This window comes from Eucalyptus grandis, chromosome 2 (assembly GCF_016545825.1).
Source record: "Eucalyptus grandis isolate ANBG69807.140 chromosome 2, ASM1654582v1, whole genome shotgun sequence".
Lineage (NCBI taxonomy): Eukaryota > Viridiplantae > Streptophyta > Magnoliopsida > Myrtales > Myrtaceae > Eucalyptus > Eucalyptus grandis.
In genome coordinates, this window is record NC_052613.1 from 37,913,271 (window position 1) to 37,939,059 (window position 25,789).

The 25,789-nt window shown below is 37.6% G+C and overlaps 3 protein-coding genes across 3 annotated transcripts; all 3 read right to left on the reverse strand.

Moving 5' to 3' along the window:
* Positions 1 to 12,518: 12,518 nt before the first annotated feature.
* On the reverse strand, positions 12,519 to 12,919 carry LOC120290708 (stress-response A/B barrel domain-containing protein HS1-like). Its single transcript, XM_039307075.1, has 2 exons — positions 12,780 to 12,919; positions 12,519 to 12,708 (listed from the first exon to the last, which is right to left on the reverse strand). The coding sequence occupies exons 1-2, from the start codon at positions 12,917 to 12,919 to the stop codon at positions 12,519 to 12,521; spliced, it is 330 nt and encodes a 109-aa protein (XP_039163009.1).
* A 2,814-nt stretch (positions 12,920 to 15,733) lies between these two features.
* Positions 15,734 to 16,395, reverse strand: LOC104432614 (stress-response A/B barrel domain-containing protein HS1). Its single transcript, XM_010045085.3, has 2 exons — positions 16,217 to 16,395; positions 15,734 to 16,044 (listed from the first exon to the last, which is right to left on the reverse strand). Exons 1-2 carry the CDS (start codon positions 16,354 to 16,356, stop codon positions 15,855 to 15,857), a joined length of 330 nt encoding a protein of 109 aa, XP_010043387.2. The 5' UTR covers positions 16,357 to 16,395; the 3' UTR covers positions 15,734 to 15,854.
* Positions 16,396 to 18,708: 2,313 nt separating this feature from the next.
* On the reverse strand, positions 18,709 to 19,237 carry LOC104435293 (stress-response A/B barrel domain-containing protein HS1). The gene is made up of 2 exons (XM_010048071.3): positions 19,075 to 19,237; positions 18,709 to 18,898 (listed from the first exon to the last, which is right to left on the reverse strand). Exons 1-2 carry the CDS (start codon positions 19,212 to 19,214, stop codon positions 18,709 to 18,711), a joined length of 330 nt encoding a protein of 109 aa, XP_010046373.2. The 5' UTR covers positions 19,215 to 19,237.
* Between the last annotated feature and the right edge of the window lie 6,552 nt (positions 19,238 to 25,789).

Consider the following 25,789-nt stretch of genomic DNA (forward strand, 5'->3'; position numbering starts at 1 on the left):
CACTTATGTTTGAAATAACCAAAACTGTTTATATTTTATAATAGCCACAAATTTATGGGTTAAAGATTATAATGTCTCTTTTGCAGTGATCGAATTTTTCATGCATAACTTTTGATAGAATTATTAAATATTATTTTATTGCATAATTAAATTGATTACATGTTTTGTATTGAGTATGCGTTGTTGAGACATTTTTGGTGATTTATATATAACACTTAAAGGAAGTCTTACAGTTATTTTGTGAAATTATTAATTCATTTTGGATTTCTGCTAACCTCTGAGTTTTGATTAACAGTTTTGGAGCAACATGTACTATTGACAGCAATAATGATGTAAAAAAAAATGTTCTTTGTAAGAATATTTACCTTGCCAATTTATGTTGAATGTCCATTCATGCATGATGATAATTAGAGATTTGATTGGCTATTGCATTGGGAAAGAGAATCTCCTTTAGTGATTGTTGTGGAGATGAAATTTATATATATATTTTTGGCATCGGTAGCCAACATAGATCTATATTGAATAAGATTGATGTCTTTTGTGAAATACTTTGTTAAAGAGTGACTATTGTCAAGTTTATTAGGTTTTACATAGTGCATTTCCCATTATATCATAAGGAAACGGTGATGTTAATTGGATCTTGGATTCAGATGAAATAAAATCCATTAATGAATATTTGTTCACCCGGTGGAAGTGCTTGACATAAAAGCAGTCGAATGAAATCATAGGGGAAATAGCAATCCTGCTTAACCAAAAGTTGACTTGGTTGAAGTAGATGATTTGACTAAATAATTGCTATAGTCATTCCCATGCCAATATCGTGGCTAATCGAAATTATGGGCGGTAGACTCAAGTGCTACTAGGCAAATATGTGTAAACAAAATGCCTTATCCTCCTAAGCTCCAATGGGCGAAGGAGAAGAAAATATTTACTGTTCTTTGGTAAATTGAGAACTATTCAAGTTATTGAGAAAAAGAAAAAAATTCTTCTCAAACTCATATATGAAAATGAGGATGAGTAGTTGAGAAACTCTTAGCAGATATTCCTTTGGGAAAATGACACATTTTATGTTTATACATCATGATTGCCAAGAGGCAATAGCCATGCAAAGATAAAATTTTCAATAGTAACTATTGACACGTCCGATTGAGGGATGACGTGATAAAGTAGCTATTTAATGATGGAATTATATCCATTAACTATATGAAGTTAGAAATGGATTTTAGCCAATCCTCTGACTATACATTGAGGGGAATGGGACAAGTCAACTGAAAAAAAAAAAAATCAACAATGATAGTAACCCAACCTATGTGATTGGCGATCCCATGAATTAGGTTCATATGGGTAATAACAAGTCATTTGTTGATCTAGTGCACTGCAAAAAATTATTGTCCCTCCTAAGGTAAAAATAGTGCAAAATTGCAAGGAAAAAGAGGTTGAGCTAAGCTCTTAATGAAATTCCATAGCCATTATTGGTGGGATATTAATCTGTAATATACACTTGATGGAATCACCTATATAAGTGTGGAGTGGAGCCGCTCTTATTAGAATTTCTGACAAAAATCTATAAAGCACTTATGAATAAACCAAGCACGCACATGGCCTATTAGCGCAAAACCGCGTTGAACAATAATGTTTGTGGGAGTGTAATGTGTTTGGTGAAAATTATAATTTACAAAAAGAATTTCTTGGTTCATAGAAGTTTCAAACTTCATCAATGATTTCGTGAATTATATTTCATTCTTTCTAAGATTGGTTCATAACCTAACAAGCACCGGTTTTGATACATTACTCTTCATTAACCTAGTATTATTCTATTTTTCTTATCAAATCTTTTTGAAAAATGTGGGGATTGTTAGATATTTCAGCAGTTTTAAAATATTTATTAAAAATTATGATCGTCATGAAAGTCATCATTTTTGTAATGGCCTCTTTTAACAGTCATATAATGGCTTTTTAATGGTTGTATAACGGTCATCTAACGACTTTATAACTTTTGATTTATTACTTCATAAAATCTTCACTATTTTGTAACGGTCATTTTTTTAATTACCAAGTGATTTATGATGATCTCCTAACGGCTCTCTCTTTTCCTTACTTAAATATAAATTAAACTTCAAACCATAATCCTAGCATACAACATGTTCTCATATCTTTCCTTTTCTTTTTGCTGGGTTATACACAAAAGTTGTTCTGTTTCTTTCTAATATTCAGTACGGAGTATAGAGGAAGGTCTATTGTATCTCGGGAGGATAGTCGCTGAAGCCTTACACACCAAGTTTCGTTCTCCAAGAGGCGGAATTATCCTTAAGGACAGTGTTTGCATGCCTCAGACATTTCTTTTTATTTTCTAATCTTTTGCAATGTATTTCCAATAATTATTATTATTTTATGTATTCTAATACTTTTTCCAACAAGAAGAACTCAGAAATGGGGACTCATCTACACTGAGCACAATTCCTTAGCCAGGCTCCATATCCATAAGTTCAATTATCTTGTATTTGAGAGTTCACGACAGTTAAAAGAAGTTTAAAATGCCATATATCATTTCAGAAAAGACCGACAACACCATACGAAGATGCTTTTTGACCATGATAACACAGCGTTGATGTAGCAGTAATCCCCAATGATAAATATATGTGGCCACAAATCAAGCTACTTGGAGCTTATCAAATACATATGATTAATATATGGCAAGTTCTTAAAGAGTCGAAACCGTACCATCTCTTCACATAGAGGGTCAAGGTTACAACTTCAGGTGCTTTCAGATCATTTTAAATTCAGGAAATGAACCATTACATCCACACCCGTATGTGCAAGGTTAGGAGACTAATCGGAACCTGAAATTTTAGTGTGTGAGTTTCTTGCATCTGACCTTAAAGCCTGGTATTCCAAAAATTTCCTTGCTTTACGCTTCTTAATTACATCTCTAAACAGAACACTTGCAACAGGTTGGATTTCTCTGAATGTAGAAGCTTGCTGCTTGCTTCTCTCCATTTCTTTCCTCTTCAAATATTTCACTGCCTTTGCCTGAACTGTACATACCACGATGAGTCAAACTACAGCATGACTATGTTTAGCATTCCATTCACTGCAAAGAGCTTATTAAAATGCAGTTGACGGTACTCACCAATCAAATAAGTGCTAGTAGTCCCAAGTCAAGATTGAGAGAAGTCCCAAAAATTCTTATGGTAATATCCAAGACAAACTTACATGGAGAGTTTAATCAGCAGAATTTCACATCCAACACTCCATACGGTCAAATATTTCCCTAGACACACTGATTTTCTGATTCATGCTTCACATTGATAAACATCACTGCTAAAGATGGTGAAATCTGCTAAAGAGGGAACATATGACTCCGCAAATATTGACCAGCAAATTGCATGTGCAGCAGCACCATCAAGCTATTGCATGGTTAACTCAAAATTGGGAAGTGTTTCAATCCAAGTGCTAAAGTATGCCCAAGATCTGGCTACCTACAATTTTTTGTTTTCAATGAAAAGAACAATTTTGCATGTTGAGAATCAGAATTGATCAAAAAAGTTAAGGAACTAAACTAGATAATGCTGTGTAAAATTTTTAAAAACGATGTTGTCTTATAGGTCAAGAAAGGACATCATTAAATAATACAACCAGGGTGCTTCTTCATCATCACATCTAATTTTAGGTTCACTTTCTTAGCCATCATCACTTCTGTGAGGCAAGGGATACATTTATCCCTACTGGCAAAAGTTGGAAAAGGTAAAAGGAATAGGCTCAACAGCTGTCTCTGTTCATCTATATTAGTTTGTCTAATAGATTCCATGAAAAATGAAATTTCAACTCAAAGCTCTGTAGTCTTTAAATACAGCAGAATGAGGACAGTTGATTTCTTCCATTCCCACGACCATTCTCCATAAGCGCTCAGTGCTAAGAACACTTACATACAGACTGGATCAAATGGAGCAACTTAAATGATGCATTAAAAAATAATGTAACTTCACTAAAGCATTTTCCAGGAAGAAATAAAGATATTATGAGTTTGAACCAACATTGTCCATTGTCACTGTAGCATCATGCCCCTAAAGTGCATCATAAAAGAAAATTGAGCAAATTCTTTTAGGGACTATATCCTTTCGGTAGCAGTGTAAAGTACTATATCAAAGAGAGAACATTCATGGACCACTGGTATGATAGAGGCAGGACAAGCGGTAGAGATAAGATCAGATTAAAATTGATAAGACTAACGCTTTACTATACAACATACCACTGCATACCACTGCATGAACCAGTGGATGCAATAGCAACGTCCTTGAGACTTGCTATCCTCCGGACATCTCCAGTGAAATTTTCTAAGCCAGAAGTGTCACACCTCCGTAGACATAGAAGGGCATTTTCACATGCCTGATTGGCAAGGAGAGAAAAACCAAAATCATAGTGAAGACTGCATGCTATAATTTCGGAAGCATCGAAAGCAAAATGGTCCACATCCATATAAGTCAGACATGCCCCTTTTAAAGCGGAAAGTCCTCAAAAACACTGGACTGTAAGCAAATAAAAGACTGGCATGACAAAAGTAAGGAAACTGCTACCGGCTGTGCATTATCGAGTATAATAAACATTAAAGAGCTACAGTACATAGTCCTGCGTTCTTGTTGACTGTCCTAGTTTGGTGTCAATGCATAGCAAAGGGAAACTGCAGCAAGCAATTTGTCAATGCAAAATATAGTTTCATTATGGATGGAGTTTTCTTAAGGAAGTCCAAAGTAGTCGTCTTGATCCACCACTTCCTAATACAGCGGCTTACTTGACGAGTCAAATAGAACTTGATGCACAGACCAATGAATCTGGTCGATAAGATACGACAGCATTGGAATACTAATATCAGCTTGAAGATGCATAGTTCCAAATCTAGTCATCCAAACTGCTACCAACCTGGACTTGGATAAGATATCAACACCCATCCCCCCTCCCTCTCCCAAGGGCGGCGTATGGCATTGAAGAAATGCACATTGCTTCATTTTCCACTCAGTATTACATTGAAAACTTTCGCAGGTCATTGGGACTATTGCAGCAATAGTATGCTACCTTCGTGGCAATGGGATAAAAACCATTGTCGAGCGCATCCTTAGTGAAGTTCCCCCATTCGGTATGACCGACTTGTAGCCATTGATGAACTCCAGATTTGTTCTCCCGAAAAACGAGCGCTTCGTACCTCAGCGCCATGCAACTCTGATAAGAAAAGACCTACCAAACTCAAAAGGGCAAAAAAAAGAAAAGGCCCGTCAAAGACTGCACCCAAGGCTGTAGGAATGCGATGAGCATTCGACTAAGGAAGCCTCTATATCATCCAAAATTCATCAAGGATTTGGCTTCAATGTCGTCGAATGGTCGTGACAGGAAAAAAGAAGAAAGCGATGACATAAAATCAGCTCATCAGTTCGTCGTCCAGAAACATCCACAGAGCAACTCGTAGGTCCCTCTTTCAGGTTTCTTTATTCATGAATAACAGAAAGAGGGACACGTCCCTGGAACTCACCTCGAAATCGCCAACCACGGCAAAAGCTCGAACCAGGAACTCGAGGACCGAAAGCACGTGGACGACGTCCTCATCCACGATGTCGGGAAGCACACGAAAGCCTCGGATCTCAGGAACCGCTCCAGGCTCGATCGCACTCGGACCGCCGAGCTCGCGTCCTGGAGACCAGCGAGGTCCGGAGAACGCCAAGGGTCGCGTCGTCGAACCTGCGAATGGCGACGGAAGTTGAGGCTTCGACAGGAACGAGACGCCGGCGGCGCCGGGCGAGCGTGCGTGCATGCTGTTAAGAGTATAACACAAGATATGGGTGCTGATAGAAACAGAGGAAAGAAGAAAGAAGACTTCAAGAACAGAGGAAAGGAAGAAGGTGAAAGTGAGTTTAGTAGCAGCAATAAGAAAGCTGATGAAAACGAGAGAAGTTAACAACAGAGATTACAGAATTCGTGAAATTGATTTACCTTTGAGAAATCGGTTTTCAATTTTCAATTTGTAAAGTCAAACTCTGTTCTTTAATTCAGTTAGTTTGTTAGTACTTTGTTAAGCTAGTTAGTTTTCATTCAGTTTAGAGCACTTCAGCGAGATATAAAAGCTGATAAGAGAAAGGCAAGAGGATGTACCTTCTTATTCATTGAAACAGAGCACTCAGTTGAATAATAGACGATTTTTACTCTCTGAATCATCTTTCCTTCTTTGCTTCCATTCATTGTTCTGTTCATCAAAATCCTTCATGGTATCAGAGCAGTCTTCCTGAGAGTATGAATCCACCTTCTTCTCAATGAAAAGATGATGAATCTACAGCAGATTGAAGCTTCGTCGATTGCTGTCTTCTGGTGTTGATGGTGAGCAGTCTTCCTGAGAGTATGAATCCACTTTCTTCTCAATGGAAAGACGATGAATCTACAGCAGATTGAAGCTTCATCGATTGCTGTCTTCTGGTGTTGATGGTGGTATGTACTCGTCATTTGAGGATCTGGAAATCGGTTTTCAATACTAAAGAAGAACAGTGAGTTGTTTCTTCTTCTAAATCAAGTTCTTATCATCATCGGTAATAGAATCACAACTCGTTCTCGTTCTGCAAAATCGGTAGGGGATTAGTTTAGTAATAAAGAATCCTCAAGAATCGAGTGTGAAAATGGCAGCAAGGGTGCGAAGTATCCATTCCCTATTCACGTTAACATCTCAAACTTTGTTACCATCAAATTAGCCGAAGAAAATTTTCTTCTTTGGCAAGCTCGGTTTCATAGGTTTTTAAGAAGTCAAGATGCATTCGGTTTTGTTAGTGGAGAAAGTCCACCACACCGCCAAATCATTGCAAATTGAAGGAGAAGAACAGGGTACTGAAATTATAAACCCTGATTACAATGATTGGATTAAGACAGATCAACTTGTGTCGTCATGGATTAGTGGTGCTGTCTCAGAGAACATACTTAGCCTAATAATTGGTTTAGATACTGCGTTTGAAGTTTGGCAGACACTACTTAACCGATTCACACAAAAGTCTGTGGCCAGAGAATTTGAGTTAAGAGGGAAGTTGCAAGGATGTCAGAAACGTGATCGAGCTTTGGCTATATATCTTAGGGAATACAAGTCTATCTGTGATCAACTCAAGGCCATAGGGAAACCTGTTGATGAAATAACAAAATTGTTTGGAGTTTTGGAAGGTTTAGGGTCTGAGTATGAAAGTTTTAAGACCACAATATATTGCTTAAAACCACAACCTGAATATGATGAGGTGATATCACATTTGGAGAGATTTGAAGCAAGATTACAGAACTACTCGTCAAATCAGTTCAGTCCTAATCTAGCCTATTATGGCCAAAGGAAAACTGAACTTCTACAAAGAGAAGTTTTTGACAGAGAACCAGCACAAAATGTCAATTTTGGAGGACCAAGAGGATATATTCGTGGAGGCAGGAGTTATGGAAGAGGACGTCCATTTAATAATCGATATCGCAACTATGGATATTCTGGTAGAAGTATAAGCTACGAGACAGAATAATCCAAGTTATGATCAAGGGGAACAACGGTTCAAGCAATTCAACACTATCCACGGCATTGGTTGGTCAAGGTTTTAGACCGTATGCTGGTTCCACACAAAGAAATCCAGATATCAAGACATATCCCTCTAACTCATCAAATCTAACCCTTCATAAAAATCTGCAGGAAAATAGAGTGACAGAAAACACTCGATTAGAGTGTCGAGATCGCAAACGTCTGGACATGATGCTCTTCCTTTGTTGGTATAGATTCGACAACTCTTATCAAGGAGGAAATACCAACAGCACTAGCAGCAATGCATCTTGAAGAACCAGGTGGTAGTGAATGGTATCCAGTTTCTTGGCGCAACAGCTCACATCACTTTGCTAATGCTGGTATTCTTCACAATTCCTCTAAACACATTGGTAATGATACTTTTGTTATGATTGGTAATGGCTTATGCTTACCTATTACTCATATTGGTGATGCCTTACTACCTACTACAAAGTGGATACTTTACCTTTGAATGATGTGTTAATTGTTCAGAAATTAAGAAAAATCTTACGTCGGTCTCAAAATTAAGCGATGATTATCCTTGCTCGTTTGTCTTTGACAAAATCGGTGTATATATAAAGGATCACTCATCCAGCAGAATCAAGATGCTCGGAAGGAAAGTTAATGGACTTTACCGAGTAGACCCTCGTGTTACAGAAGTCCTCTTTACTCAAAAACACAGAACAGTTGGAGAAGATGTGTGGCACCAACGTTTAGCCCACACGAACTTAAAGGTCTTGGAGTACATGAAGAATCAGCAGTTAATTCACTGCAATACAAAGCTGCAGTCTATATGCAGGAGTTGTAAAATAGCTAAGAGCACTGCTTTACCCTTCCCATTATCAGACTCTGTAGCTTCTAGACCCTTAGAACAGATTCATTGTGACATCTGGGGACCTTCTCCAGTTAATTCATTTCAGCACTTCAAGTATTATGTGATTTTTGTGGACAACTTCTCTCGATTTAGCTGGCTTTATCCGCTGAAACTAAAGTCAGATTTCTATAATGTCTTTCTCATGTTTCAGAAGTTAGTAGAAAATCAGTTTGATTGTAGAATCAAGGTCTTCCAATGTGATGGTGGAGGAGAATTCATCAGCCACAAATTCAAGTCTCATCTACAGAATTGTGGAATTCAACAACGTCTGTCCTGTCCTTACACACCTGAACAGAATGGCATATCCGAAAGAAAACATCGACACATTATTGAGATTGGTCTGGCTATGCTTTATCATGCAAGACTTCCTTTAAAGTTTTGGGTTGATGCATTTATAACAGCAAACTACTTGGTTAATCTACTTCCCACTCCAAAGTTACAAATGAAGTCGCCCTACACTATGCTATATCAGCAACAACCAAGTTATGATCATCTCAGGATCTTTGGGTGTGCATGCTATCCATGTCTCAGACCCTATGCACAAAACAAGTTTGATCCAAGATCTCTTACTTGTGTATTCTTAGGTTACGTGATCGCCATAAGGGATATCGGTGTCTTATTCCCACCTTTGGTCATATATACATTAGTCGCCATGTTGTATTTGATGAAAGTTTCTTTCCATTTACTCGAAAGCGACAGCGAGACTATCCTCATCATACAAAACTATATCAGCGTGGACAAAGGAAGCTCAATTCTTCAACTCTCCAAATGAAGAAGGCAAACAATCCACATTATCGAACATACAAACCATTTACGAACAACAACATCATCACCTTGCAGCTCACTTACGGGACTCTCCTAGTTCGAGAATCACATTCAGCCTTGTCTTCATCTCCATTGCCCATAACATCGCTGATTCTTTAAATTCAGCATCCTCCTCAACCTCTTCTTTGGATCATTTGTCTCGAACTAACTCGCAGAATCGGGAGCTCCTCTCTCCACCTTTGAATCACCAGGTGATCCTACTTGTTGCTCGAACTTCTTCTTCCCCAATTATCTCATCACACATATCATCTACTCATCCTATGCAAACTAGATCCAAATCGGCATTGTAAAGATCAATCCTCGATATGCCCGCTAGCTGAATATCAAGTGCCTCTGAGCCACGCTCACTTAAATCTGCACTAGCAGATCAAGGCTGGTATAGAGCCATGAAAGATGAAATGGATGCATTAGATGAAAATCAGACTTGGATACTAGTTCCTCGCACTAGCCAGATGAATGTTATTGGCTGCAAGTGGGTATACAAGACAAAACTTGCACCAGATGGCAGTCTTGATCGTCTAAAGGCTCGGTTAGTAGCCAAGGGCTTTCATCAGGAAGAAGGAGTGGATTTTACAGAAACATTTAGCCCTGTTGTCAAGCATGCCACTATCCGCATTGTGCTCTCGGTTGCAATAGTACGAATTGGCGAGATCCATCAACTTGATGTGAAAAATGCATTTCTTCATGGCAACTTGAATGAAACAGTCTATATGCAGCAGCCTCCTGGCTTTGTTCATCCACACAAATCTCAGCATGTCTGTCTTCTTAAGAAGTCCCTTTATGGGCTTCGCCAAGCACCACGTGCCTGGTTCGATAAGTTCAGCAACTTCCTCCTTGAAGTTGGTTTCTTCTGTAGTACCACAGATCCATCTCTCTTTATATTGAGAAATGGCCAAGAGATAGTCCTGCTGTTATTATATGTGGACGACATTATCTTTGGCAGCGGCTCGGACACATTACTACATAATCGATTCGATCTCTCGGTCTTCACTTTCATATGAAAGATCTTGGCCATCTTCACTACTTCTTAGGAATTGAAGCAAAACGTACCACTCTGTAACTGTTTTTGTGTCAAACTAAATATGCCCTTGACCTACTCAAACGAGCACACATGGTCGGCGTAAACCAATCTCCACTCCCTTGTCCCCGCAAACCAGTTATCCTCAAAACTGATCACACCCTTCTCTCCAATCCAATTGAATATCGAAGTTTAGTTGGTGGATTACAATATTTGACTATAACACGTCCTGATCTTGCTTTTGCCACAAATCTATTATGCCAGAAAATGCAACAGCCTACTATAGGCGATCTTCATCGATTAAAAAGGGTCCTTCGGTATGTTAAAGGCACAATTCATCTTGGCCTCTTCATTCGTTCCCACAGCTCTATGCATTTATATGGCTTCGCTGATGCAGCATCGGGCTGGGCTGGTTTGTGTAGAGACCCGGACGATCAACAAGCGGTTCTTGTACCTTTCTTGGATCAAATCTCATTTCATGGGCAGCTAAGAAACAATCTCTTGTCTCTCGCTCCTCCACTTTGAAGCCGAATATAGAGCACTTGCCTCGGCTACGGTGATCTAACTTGGATTAGTTTTGTTCTCCGTGATATTGGCCAACCTTTGCATTCTCCAACTCTTTCTCTTCTCGTGACAATCGCCCGCTATCTCACTCACAGCAAATCTGTTCTCCATGCTCGCACCAAACATATTGAAGTCGACTTCCACTTTGTCCGTGAGAAAGTTTCTTCCGGTTCTCTTCGAGTTCAATATGTTCCGAGCAAATGTCAACTTGCTGACATTTTCACTAAAGCCTTAACACGGCTCACACATTCTACTCTACGGATCAAATTGGGTATCGGTATACTACCTCCTACCAATTTGAGGGGGGATGTTAAGAGTATAACACAAGATATGGGTGCTGATAGAAACAGAGGAAAGAAGAAAGAAGACTTCAAGAACAGAGGAAAGGAAGAAGGTGAAAGTGAGTTTAGTAGCAGCAATAAGAAAGCTGATGAAAACAGAGAAGTTAACAACGAGATTACAGAATTCGTGAAATTGATTTACCTTTGAGAAATCGGGTTTCAATTTTCAATTTGTAAAGTCAAACTCTGTTCTTTAATTCAGTTAGTTTGTTAGTACTTGTTAAGCTAGTTAGTTTTCATTCAGTTTAGAGCACTTCAGCAGATATAAAAGCTGATAAGAGAAAGGCAAGAGGATGTACCTTCTTATTCATTGAAACAGAGCACTCAGTTGAATAATAGACGATTTTTACTCTCTGAATCATCTTTCCTTCTTTGCTTCCATTCATTGTTCTGTTCATCAAAATCCTTCACATGCGTGCATCGGCGTCGTGAATCGAGAGCCGGAGCGAACCTTCCGAGCTCGATGAGGGAGAGGAAGAGGGAGGCTTCCGGCGATGAGAGCGCGTCCGCCTTTGTCGAGATCGCGAAGGGAGCTGCTTCCGTCGATGGCGCCACTTCCTCACTCTCCCTCTCCTCCTTGTGCCTTGTGGAGAAACGCGAGAGTTTGACTGAAAATAATGGTGGGCCCGGTCCCACGTGGAGCCAGGCGTCGCCTCCTGATTGGGCTGGCGCACGATTCCACTACTCGACCTCCAAGAAGTTTCTGTCGATCAAACTGTCCCATACTACACTCGAACATTTTTTGCTGTCAACAGACTGTCGGGAAAGATCGGCAGGTGATTTAACGAAATTTGAAAAGCAGTTGGTTTGCAAAGATTCGATGACAAATGAATTTACTGAACAAATAAAACTGGGTCCAACTTTAATCGGAGGATGATATGAAAAATTTTCGTTCGAGATGATAAAGCGTTCGAACAATGAGGAGATTCGACAAGGAGATGTAGACTCTGGCTAAAGGCCAGGCGAAAAGACTCAAAAGGACCTGAAACAAAAAATACGGACTGAAGATAAATTTCGTAGGTAGCCACAAAACCTTCCTGTGAATTTTTCTCCAGAGTTAGCAACATTTGAGACCTTACTACTTAATCATCAAATCAATTTAGTCAAGTCTTAATATTTGTTGGCATTTAGTAGCACGGCTATCTCATCAAAGCTGTGCATTGGAACACAAAATTCGCCATATTACACGAAGCAAATATGAAGATTTTGCCAAGATAACTTTTCAAACCATATCGATTACATTAACTAACACTACAGTACAATAGAATTCAATTTATTACTCTCACGCAATAAAACTTTCATGTAAGCATAGCATCAGCAGAACATAGTACGAGTCGATTCGGTTTAAGTGCGAACAGTGGTCGGCTTGAAGTCGACCCCAAGGACTTTCTCCAACCGGGGGAGGAACCGCTTTGAGAACTCGACATGGGCTGGATGAGGTAAGTACTCTACTATTCCGTCTGTGCTCTCGAACGTTGTCTCGAACACATGAGTGAAGCCTTGATGGACGTTCTCAATGCTCACATCCCTTCCCCTGTAACATTAACCCCAGAAATGATCACACACAGAGAAAAGGGGGGAGGAGAGAGAGAGAGAGAGAGAGACCAGTGGAAAGATTTCGTGGGAGGGACGAGATTGACGAGATTGGCGACGCCCTTGATGAGTTCTTCAATTTTGTCAGGCGTGGTATCATCTTTGAACCTCACAAGCAACACATGCTTCACCAGTCCTTTGTTTTCCTCCATTTTCTCAAGTTTTCTCTATACTTCATTTGTCACCTGGCGGTCTCTTATTTATTCTTGGGCGTGTTACTTTTCACCACTTCCATGTCTGCACGCTTCCTTCTTTTGAACTATCCAAATGCAATTTCTGGAAAGTCGAAAACAAACGACGATGAGTCCTTTCCGTCTCACGTCACTTCACAGCTTCGTCGTCATGGGTGACTCAATTGGAATTTCGTCATGTGAGTTGCCATCGATGTTCTTTCGGAGGATGGTTTGACCAGATCGATTCGAAAAGGAATGTTTCAATTCATTGGTGGCAAGTGGCATTCGAATTGCTTCTTAGATATATTTCTAGAAGTAGTGTTTTGTTTGAACTAATACAAAAACAAATGTCGCATCAAAGAAACTTATTATTATGGATTGGAGAGCGAGGTGAGAAAAATTAGAAACCCCTTAACTCAAGAGAGTGAGATGTAAAAACTTCACATGAAGTAGGGATGTCAAATTGTTATGGATTGTGCCCGGCCAACTCGAATTAAGGCGTCACCTTGTGCTAGGCTGGGTTGATACATCGCATCGATCCTCCACATCACGACATAAGGCACGTGTTGGGCTAAGCCCATTGTTTCAAATTTATTTTAGCCCAAAGGGTAATTGTTCAATCTCCATTAGCCATGAAAAAATCCATTATTATTCATCTGAGAAGATTGTCAAAGGGAAATCCGAGCCAAAACATTGACTTATGAATCAAATACGATTCCATACCACTAATTCTTCGACGTGAGACTTTTTAATACAACTCACAAATGCATCTCAACAAACCACTCCAAAAAAATTCTTGCAATGTACTTGGAAATGACCTCAATTTGGCATGCCGAGATATCCGAGGCTTGCGTGAACCAAAATTTTCCCTTCTCTCTCACAATTTCACCTCTTTCCTTCTTTTCTCATTCAATTTTGGGGTTTATGCTAAGATGCGGAGATGTTCGAGGCTTGTCACAAATGTATCAAGTTGGGATTTTAAGTGATGAAAAAATTAATTAGATATAAATTTATCATAAGTGTACTAATTTAGGATTTTTCGTGATATTAAGAATTATTATAACTCATTGAAAAATTTATGCCCACGAATCCAAACTAGTAAGTTCGTGCAACCAAAATCACTATTTGGTCAGATTTGATTCGAGGTACTAATATATATTAAAATTTCAGTTAAATAAAGGATTAAGTCTATTCTTATTTTAACTCTCGCTCTCAAACTCTTTGCTCTGCTTCATTACATGGTATGAGAGTCGAAACCCATATCTAAAGCTAAATCGCTTTCATCCCAATCCCTGAGAATGTAGAGATTCGAATCCCTGGCCTCTCCCTTCCATGTAGAAGGGGTGGTCTTAGTGGTTTCTTAAATAAAGAATTAAGCCTACAAGTATCTAAAGGGACTTGATAAGCGTATTTAACCAAAAAGAGAGTCCAATTTTCCAAAGGACCTATGCATCATAAAAGTTCAAATGAAATCCTTTTTTAATTATAATCGTGTATGTAAGGGCATCCGACGGGTATCTCTGTCTCTTTTGAGTCGCTTGAGAGTTGTGTATTCATCCAAGATCCGTATTCATCCGGTTCACATCGATTCGAAAAGTTTATCCCAATTAAGAAGTTTTAGCACGCAGGCCCGCTGCCAGCATGACATTGGCGGCTCTAATTGCCGCTCACCCACGCCTGCCTGGCTTTTAGACGGGTCATGCACCTCGAGGTCGTGCGAAATTTATTTACAAGATGACGTGAAATCCAAGACATATATGAGGACTGACTCCAAATGGTAAGGCTTTCTTATTGCAATGAGTTGTTAAAATAGATGTCCTATTCTTCAATCAAAATTCCGCTTTTTCTGGGATGATAATATCAAGAAAATTATCTAAAAAATCCTAAATTTATTGTATAACGGTCATTTCAGTCATCAATCTTTTAATTTGTTAATTTAATTTTATACATTTTATTGATTTACCAATGTAATCCTTCTGAATGATTTTGGCTGGGAAATTGCTCATGTGTATACTGGTTGGTGCAAACGCAAACAATTTTTGTATTTTTAAAAATTTTCTAAATTTTTTATTTTTTATTTTTTCCTTTCTTTTTATTTTGGCCTATGGTCGGTAGCTGACTGGCCACAAGTGAGGATCGTGAGGGTCACTATCGCGCCCTAAGCGAGGGCCGCCTTCACCTAGGTCATGAGGTTTGCACTCTTGTAGGTTGCGAGAGTCAGCTCTCGTCAAATTCTCGCCAAATTTGACGAGGGTCGCAGTGCCCTTTTTGGCCTCCCCTGTGGCTAGACACTAGCCATAGCTAAGTATTTTGCGAAAGAAAAAGGAAAGGAAAAAAAATGAGAAATTCTCTTAAAAAAAAAAGAAAAAATTATCCACGTTAACGCTGGTCATGTTATGTAAGATGTCTAGTATTCATTTCGGCTATTTCTAATTAAAATTGGCCAAAAGAATTATATTGACAAATTGTTAATAAAGTTTATGATTAAATTGACACGATCAAAATGTTTAGTACTTAATTACCTATGGTACAATAGGTTTAGGACTACTTTTACAATTATTTCTAGTAATGTCTAATTGTACCAATTTAGTAAGATTTATGAGTGATCTGACTGGATGCATGAACGTTACCAAGAATTCCATGAAAACCTAAAGAAAAATCGAAACACAAGACCGCAATGAATGGACAGGCCACGGTTGTACTCATGGATCTGAATTTAGATGTGGTGCTATTTCTGACTTGTTATTTGCAAAGACAAAAGTCTTTAGAGTCCGAACCATATTAATCGCCTTATTCGATATAACGGCACCTTGATCTTCAGTTTAGTCATACATAACAAACCTTTTATTCAAACATGACATTGGCCTGCGTTATTCAAACATGACATTGGCCGATATCACAGTAAGAAGGTGATTCAGGTACAGAAGACGGTCGGCTCGTAGTTGATGACCACGAATTTATCAAGATAAGGACGGCACTGGCTCGAGAATTCGGTGTGAGCAGGATGATCCGCGTACTCTGCTAATCCCTTAGCGCTCTCGAACGTTAATTCGAAGACGTGCGTGAAGCCCTGGTCCAAATTCATGAAGCTCACGTTCTTTCCCCTAATTTCACAAGAGAGAAGTTTATCCCCAGATCAGGCATCTCAAACAAACTGCTGAGGAACATTCCATGGCAGATCACCAGGACAAAGACATGCTCGATCGAGGGGGAACAGGGGAAAAAGCGCCAAGAAAGTGGGGAAAACGCAGAGATTAGACAGAGAGAGAAGGATACATGCGCCAAGATTTCAAGGGTTCGACGAGGTTGACGAGATTGGCGTAATTCTTGAGGATTTCCTCGAGTCGGGCAGGTGGGGTACCGTCTTTGAACTTGACAAGGAGCACGCGCTTCGCCAATCCCTTCGCTTCCTCCATTGCTAGTTTCCTACTCCAAAGTTCAAAATTCCTGTCGAAGTGCTTGGGCTCCACAGTCCCCACCATCCCGTAATTTATAGTGGTCGGAGAACACACCCGGTTTTTAGGGTAGTAATGCGTTTACCCTTAAACTTTTTAATTGTTTCACGTTGCCCGACAAACATTCAATTTTTGATTTTGATTTTTTTTTATAACCGTTCGTCCTCCATATAGTTCTTTCTAGCGATTAAAGTGGACCAAGTCGAGTCGAGTGCTTGATTTTAATGATCTAAGCTGATGCTCCCATATGCTAGGCTTTCCTCTTTTATCTTAAGTTGCTCAATAAATCTTTTCAGCAACTAAAGTGGATTAGGTTGAGTCAAGTATTAGGTTGAGTTGCCATCGATGTTCTTTTGGAGGATGGTTTGACCAGATCAATTCAAAAAGGTATGTTTCAATTCATTGGTGGTGATCAATTGGCATTCAAATTGCTTCTTAGATATCTTTCTAGAAGTAGTTTTTCGTTTGAACTAATACAAAAACAAATGTCGCGTCAAAGAAACTTATCATTATGGATTGGAGAGCGAGGTGAGAAAAATTAGAAACCCCTTGACTCAAGAGAGTGAGATGTAAAAACTTCGCATGAAGTAGGGATGTCAAATTGTTGTGGATTGTGCCCGGCCAGCTCGAATTAAAGCGTCGCCTTGTGCTAGGCTAGGTTGATACATTGCATCGATCCTCCACATCACGACATAAGGCACGTGCTGGGCCAAGCCCATTGTTTCAAATTTATTTTAGCCCAAAGGGTAATTGTTCAATCTCCATTAGCCATGAAAAAATCCAATATTTTCATTTGGGAAGATTGTCAAAAAGAAATCCGAGCCAAAACATTGACTTATGAACCAAATACGATTCCATACCACTAATTCTTCGACGTGAGACTTTTTAATACAACTCACAAATGCATCTCAACAAGCCACTCCAAAAAAATTCAATGTACTTGGAAATGACCTCAATTTAGCATGCCGAGATATCTGAGGCTTGCATGAACCAAAATCTTTCCCTTCTCTCTCTCACGATTTCACCTCTTTCCTTCTTTTCTCATTCATTTTTGGGGTTTATGCTAAGATGCGGAGATGTTCGACATTGGCGGCTCTAATTGCCGCTCACCCACGCCTGTCTGGCTTTAAAACGGGTCATGCACCTCGAGGTCGTGTGAAATTTATTTACAAGATGACGTGAAACTCAAGACATATATGAGGATTGACTCCAAATGGAAAGGCTTTCTTATTGCAATGAGTTGTTAAAATAGATGTCCTATTCTTCAATCAAAACTCCGCCTTTTCCGGGATGATAATATCAGGAAAATTATCTAAACAATCCTAAATTTATTGTATAATGGTCATTTCAGTCATCAATCTTTTACTTGTTAATTTAGTTTTAAACATTTTAATGATTTACAAATGTAATCCTTCTGGATGATTTTGGCTGGGAAATTGCTCATGTGTATGTTGGTTGGCGCAAACACAAACAATTTTTGTATTTTTACAAAATTTCTGATTTTTTTATTTTTTCCTTTTTTATTTTATTTTTTTGGCATATGATCGGTAGCCGATGACTGGCCACAAGTGAGGACTGGTGAGGGTCACTATTGTGGCCTAAGTGAGGGCCACCTTCACCTAGGTCATGAGGGTTGCACTCTTGTAGGTTGCTAGAGTCAATTCTCGCCAAATTTGACGAGGGTCGTGCCCTTTTTGGCCTCCCCTGTGGCCAGTCACTAGCCATAGCTAAGTACTTTGCGAAAGAAAAAAAAAGGAAAAAAGATCAGAAAATTCTCTAAAAAAAAAAGAAAAAATTATCTACGTTAACGCCAATCATGTTATGTAAGATATCTAGTGTTCATTTAAGCTATTTTTAATCAAAATTGGCCAAAAGAACTTTATTGACAAATTGTCAATAAAATTTATGACTAAATTAACACAACTAAAATGATTAGTACTTAATTACCTACAGTATAATAGGTTTAGGACTGCTTTTACAATTATTTCTAGTAATGTCTAATTGTACCAATTTAGTAAGATTTATGAGTGATCGGACTAAATGCATCAACGTTAGCAAGAACTCCATGTAAACCTAAAGAAAAATCAAAACACGATGCCACAATGAATGGACAGGCCACAGTTGTACTCATGGATCTGAATTTAGATGTAGTGCTATTTCTGGATTGTTATTTGCAAAGACAAAAGTCTTTAGAGTCTGAACCATATTAATCACCTTATTCGAGATAAGGGCACCTCGATCTACAATTTGGTCATACATAACAAACCTTTTATTCGAATACAACATTGGCCGGTATCGCAGTAAGAAGGCAATTCAAGTACAGAAGACGGTCAGCTCGTAGGTGATCACGATGACTTTATCCAGATGGGGACGGGTTTGTTTCGAGAATTCGGTGTGAATAGGATGATCCGCGTACTCTGCTAATCCCTCAGCGCTCTCAAACGTTACTTCAAAGACGTGTGTGAAGCCCTGATCCAAATTCATGATGCTCACGTTCTTTCCCCTAATTTCACGAGAGAGAAGTTTAACCCAAGATCAGGCATCTCAAACAAACTGCCGAGGAACATTCCATGGCAGATCACCAGGACATAGATATGCTCGACTGAGGGGGAACAGAGGGAAAAAAGCGCCAAGAAAGTGGGGAAAACGCAGAGATTAGACAGAGAGAGAGAAGGATACATGTGCCAAGATTTCAAGGGTTCGATGAGGTTGACGAGATTGGCGTAATTCTTGAGGATTTCCTCGATTCGGGCAGGTGGGGTACCGTCTTTGAACTTGACAAGGTGGACGCGCCTCACCAATCCCTTCGCTTCCTCCATTGCTAGTTTCCTACTCCGCTGTTCAAAATTGCTGTTAAAGTGCTCAGGACCATCCCGTAATTTATAGTGGCCGTACAACACACCCGGTTTTAGGGTAGTAATACGTTTACCCTAAAACTTTTTAATTTTTTCACGTTGCCCACCGAACATTCAATTTTTGATTTCTTTTTTATTTTTTTATTTTTATAAAACCATTCGTCCTCCATTATATGGTTATCAGTGATATGGCTATCAAAATCGTGAGTATCAACATGTAGTAGTTCGATAGGTTCCTTTCCTATTCCTTCTATGTTGTACGGTTAAAATCAAAATATATTTGTTTTTTCCCTCAATTTCTATAATAAAAAAAAGATTGAAAAATTGAGAAAATACAGAGAAATTGGAATTGTATTTCTCCTTTTTTTTCAAAAAAAAAAAAAAGACTGATTCTAAAAAGACCACTTCAATGAAATGTAATTTGATTGACGTTCCATCTTTTTTTCAAAAAGGTATGGAGGAGAAATTTTAGTTAGAAGTAGTAAGAGTATAAATACATTAATTAAAGATTATGATGTAGGAAAAGAATCAAAACTTTATGAAATCCTGATCAGGAGGTAAGATTATCCTTGTACTAATCAAATTTTATTTTAATTAATATCATAATTATTGCAAAATTCTCAAGAAGCCACGTCATCAATTTATTATTCAAATGCCTTTACTTAATATATGTAGATATAGATAACATGAGTTGACAATATCTCATATGTTGAAAACATTTCACGTGATAGAATTCTTACACTTGCAATCGTTGATCCAAGCTAAGGTTTTCCTCTTTTAGCTTAAGTAACTCTATATAGTTCTTTCTAGCAATTAAAGCGGACTAGGTCAAGTCGAGTGCTTGATTTCAATTATCTAGGATGATGCTCTCATATGCTAGGCTTTCCTCTTTTATCTTAAGTTGCCCAATAAATCTTTTCGGCAACTAAAGCGGATTAGGTTGAGCCAAGTATTAGGGGAGTATGGTTCCAGGATAGAACTTGAAATCTAATAAGCGGATCAGTAGGGACCTATGGGTTACAAGTTTCAAAGTATGCAGGGTAGATTCTAGATTTCAAAAAATAATGAAACTATTTTAATGAGTAGATTTCAGATTCTTAACCGGAGGAATCTAGAACTTGAAACCTATAATCTAGAACTTGGAACAACTTTTAATGTTTTTAGTTTATGTCTTCGCACAATCTTATAATTTTCCATAACGTTTGATAATAAGTACATAATCTGAAAGTGCTAATTTAAGCTTCCATTTTATGATCGAGACTTTTGCTTTATTAATATTCAAAATTTTCGCATGTCTAAATATAAATTATGGTCAATGAATTGTAGCAACAAGTGGTGATTATTAAAGATTTTAATTCACTGCATTCATTCAATTAATAATCTACGTGAAATCTAGGTAAACCCTAGAACCCACCATGGAACCTATAATAGGGTAAGTTCCAAATTCTATGGTATGTAGAATAGGTTTCAAATTCCAAAAAATAAAGAACATGTTCTAACGGGTAAGTTCCAGATGGAACCTATATGGAATTTGAAACCGCTCATCCCCACTATCCACCTTTATCCCACTTCCCCATAGGATAATTTTATTTGGCTTATATTTCCTTTATATTTGACTTCATATTGTCTTGAGTAAGCGCCAAACATAGGATAAGATAAATTTTATTATATCTTGAATTTTATCCGGACCGCTAAACACAATTTAATAGGACAGGCATCTCTAACCGCTGTAAAGAACACGCGAACTTCAATATGAACGGGGTTGCAAGTTCTTCAACTCTAGAAAACGGGTGCAGGTGAGGAGCAAAGATTGAGAATGGCAGTCTATGTAAATGAATGGAGTCTTAAGCGGAATTGCTGTGAACATGACAGCATTCAGCAGAGACAAAAGGCTCTCGGTCTCCAAAATTGATTGGTGAAAATTTAAATTTGTAGTTCCCATGATCGCCCATCACGAGGGGACAGATATTAGATTCGGATGAAGCAACAAGCGTATGATGCCCATGGCTTGACCCAGCTCATTTGTTTCCCATACACCTAGTCTCGTTATTAGCCCTTGGATTCAAGCAATTTAGGTTTTCGGACCTCTTTGAAGGTGACAACCTCAAAAGGAAATGTGCGCATGGTGAAGGACTGACATTGTGTCTTGGCCCAGACGATTCACCTAGCGAGGAACAATTTGCCTATGTAATATTGGACTGCATAAACAATACCCGTTTGAAATTCAACTATTATGAACTTCAATCTATAACTCGGACTAACAACAGAAGTGTTAGATACTTCAGCAGTTTTGAAATATTTATTAGAAATTATGATCGTCATGAAAGTCATCATTTTTGTAACGGCTTTTTTTAACGGTCATATAACGGCTTTCTAATGGTTGTATAATGGTCATCTAACAGCTTTATAATTTTTGATTTATTACTTCATAAACTCTTCATTATTTTATAACGGTCATCTTTTTAATTACTAATTGATTTATGATGATCTTAGGGCTCTCTCTTTTCCTTTTTTTAAATATAAACTAAACCTCAAACCACAATCTTAGCAGATACAATATATTCTCACATCTTTCCTTTTCTTTTTGTTGGGTTATATACAAAAGTTGTTCTGTTTCCTTCTAAAATTCAGTACGGAGTATAGAGGAAGTCTATTGTATCTTGGGATGATAGCTGTTGAAGCCTTACGCATCCGAGGGGCGGAATTATCTTTAAGGACAGTGTTTGCACGCCTCCGACATTTCTTTTATTTTCTAATATTTTGCAATGTATTTCCAATAATTATTATTTTATGTATTCTAATCATTTTTCCAACAATCTTAAGGATAATTGCCTTATAGCTTTCAAAATTGGAATTGCTGGTGCTTCCACCTTAGAATTGAACAAGGATTTGGAGACAGTGAAGGACAAGTATCACATATTCTTGGGTGGTTTGTCATGGGACAGTATCAAGCATTAACACAAAATAGCTTTCGGTCATTTTGGTAAGGTTATTGAGTTTCAAGTAAAGTCATTTTTTGGAAACTCTAAATTAATGCTTGAAGGGCGTAATTACCATTTTGGCGTGCTGTTTCCACATTTTGAAGAATCATCATCACATAGGTCAAGATCCTTTCATTCTAATATTTGAAATTTGGCGTCACCAGTGTGTTCTCTTTAGATTTGATTTGATCTTGTTAGACATATTCCATGAATGTGTGCTCTTATACTTTTACAGAAGATGCTTACAGTTTTTCAAAATTACCTATGTAGAAAATCTTTAAAAATGGCATAGTGATTCCATGTGGCTACTTAAAAAGAAATAGAAAAGGAAAACCATAAAAGAAATGGAAAGAAATCGGGTTAATATTTCTTTTATATATTTATTTTTATTCTGGGGTTTCAATACCTATACTTGTTTTTGCAATAGAAAGTCGGACGTGTGTAGGTGTTTTCTCTCTCAAGTTCGTGATTATTTTAATAATCATCCATTTAGGATTGGAAATCGGGGCGCTCCTCTATTACTCAAAATAGTTTCCATTTGTCCTTAATTCTTCCTATTCTCCTGCTAAAATTTGTTTAATGTACATTCATGAAGCCAGTTTATAACTATTTTTATTTGCTATTTAATTTGTGTTTGGCACCACCTCTACAGAATCTTATCGAGCTTGCCCATGTTGGACAAGGTTATATATAATTGTTTTCAGCGAAATAATGAATGATGTCATGTGGGATTTCTGTGTTTTACCACTAAAATTACACTCTTTTTACCTTATATTATTGTGCTTATAGATTTTGAAAATAAGTGTCATTTGACTTTAGAACAAAATTCTTCAGTATTCCTCACAGTGTTGTCCCATCATTCTTGGGAATATGCTAGAGTGCATACAATCATTAGTCGGTTGGTGATGTCCATGCTAATATGCTCAAGTAAGTGTAGACACAAGCCTATGTTGGTATTTGGTGGCATGTCTTTATTTATGATTGCTTGGGAGTGCAGCGTGGGCCTCTATCTATGTATATGCTTATACATGTGTTGGTATTTACTGCATGACAATGTGTATGTTTGATAAATACATGAAGATATGATAATTCTCTCTCGTTCACGCGCATATAGAACTTCTCTAGCATTAGAATGGTGGCAGATTCTTGCCTTTTTGACGACGTGGAATTATGCTTGGTAGAAACATAGGGGAATGGAGACCCAATTTAGCAAGTACAAACTGAGAGAATAATTGGGTGACAACTATTCAATTGACTAATGATACACCCCAATATTTGCCATTAATTACTTTTCTGGCTAAATTAACGTAATTGACATTTAGTGAGTATGCTTTTTGCATCTTGCCTTTTGTGATATTTTTATATTTCACATTTCAATCATTTAAATGTTGCTTAAAGAGTTAAAGTCTACTTTTAGTTTTACATGTGTAAAACATTGTTGGTATTATATTTATGACTACTAAAGTTTTAGTCCAAACATTTTTCTTGTCAAAATTGTCGTAATTCTATTCCTGAATTTATTAGATTCACACTTATGATTGAAACAACCAAAAATGTTTATATTTTATAATAGTCACAAATTTATGGGTTAAAGATTATAATGTCTCTTTTGCAATGATCGAATTTTTCATGCATAACTTTTGATAGAATTATTAAATATTATTTTATTGCATAATTAAATTGATTACATGTTTTGTATTGAGTATGCGTTGTTGAGACATTTTTGGTGATTTATATATAACACTAAGAGGAAGTCTTACAATTATTTTGTGAAATTATTAATTTATTTTGGATTTCTACTAACCTCTGAGTTTTGGTTAACATTTTTGGAGCAACATGTACTATTGACAGCAGTAATGATGTAAAAAAAAAAGTTCTTTGTAAGAATATTTACCTTGCCAATTTATGTTGAATGTCCATTCATGCATGATGATAATTAGAGACTTGATTGGCTATTGCATTGGGAAAGAGAATTTCCTTTAGCAATTGTTGTGGAGATGCAATTTATATTTTTTTTTGGCATTTGTAGCCAACATAGATCTATATTGAATAAGATTGATATCTTTTGTGAAATACTTTGTTAAAGAGTGACTATTGTCAAGTTTATAATATTTTACATAGTGCATTTTCCATTGTATCATAATGAAACAGTGATGTTAACTGGATCTTGGATTCAGATGAAATAAAATCCATTAATGAATATGTGTTCACTTGGTGGAAGTGCTAGACATAAAAGCAGTCAAATGAAATCATAGGGGAAATGTCAATCCTGCTTAATCAAAAGTCGACTTGGTTGAAGTAGATGATTTGACTAAATAATTGCTATAGTCATTCTCATGCCAATATTATGGCTAATCGAAATTATGGGTGGTAGACTCAAGTGCTACTAGGCATATATGTGTAAACAAAATGCTTTATCCTCCTAAGCTCCAATGGGTGAAGGAGAATAAAATATTTACTATTCTTTGATAAATTGAGAACTATTCAAGTTCTTGAGAAATATTTCCTTGCATTACGCTTCTTAATACCATCTCTAAACAGAACACTTGCAAAAGGTTGGATTTCTCTGAATGTAGAAGCTTGCTGCTTGCTTCTCTCCATTTCTTTCCTCTTCAAATATTTCACTGCCTTTGCCTGAACTGTACATACCAGGATGAGTCAAACTACAGCATGACTATGCTTAGCATTATTAAAATGCAGTTGAAGGTACTCACCAATCAAATAAGTGCTAGTAGTTCCAAGTCAAGATTGAGAGAAGTCCCAAAAATTCTTATGGTAATATCCAAGACAAACTTTCGACATGGAGAGTTTAATCAGCAGAATTTCACATCCGACACTCCATACGGTCAAATATTTCCCTAGACACACTGATTTATCTGATTCAGGCTTCACATTGATAAACATCACTGCTGACCTAAAGATGGTGAAATCTGCTAAAGATGGAACATATGACTCCACAAATATTGACCGGCAAATTGGATGTGCAGCAGCACCATCAAGTTACTGCATGGTTAACTCAAAATTGGGAAGTGTTTCAATCCAAGTGCTAAAGTATGCCCAAGATCTGGCTACCTACAATTTTTGCTTTCAACAAAAAGAACAATTTTGCATGTTGAGAATCAGAATTGATCAAAAAATTTAAGGAACTAAACTAGATAATGCTGTGTAAAATCTTTAACAACGATGTTGTCTTATAGGTCAAGAAAGGACATCATTAAATAATACAACCAGGGTACTTCTTCATCATCACATCTAATTTTAGGTTCACTTTCTTAGCCATCATCACTTTTGTGAGCCAAGGGATACATTTATCCCTACTGGCAAAAGTTGGAAAAGGTAAAAGGAATAGGCTCTGTTTTAGTGAAGTTACATTATTTTTGGATGCATCATTTAAGTTGCTCCATTTGATCAAGTCTGTATGCAAGTATTCTTAGCACTGAGCGGTTATGGAGAATGGTCGTGGGAATGGAAGAAATCAACTGTCCTCATTCTGCTGTATTTAAAGACTACAGAGCTTTGAGTGGAAATTTCATTTTTCATGGAATCTATTAGACAAAC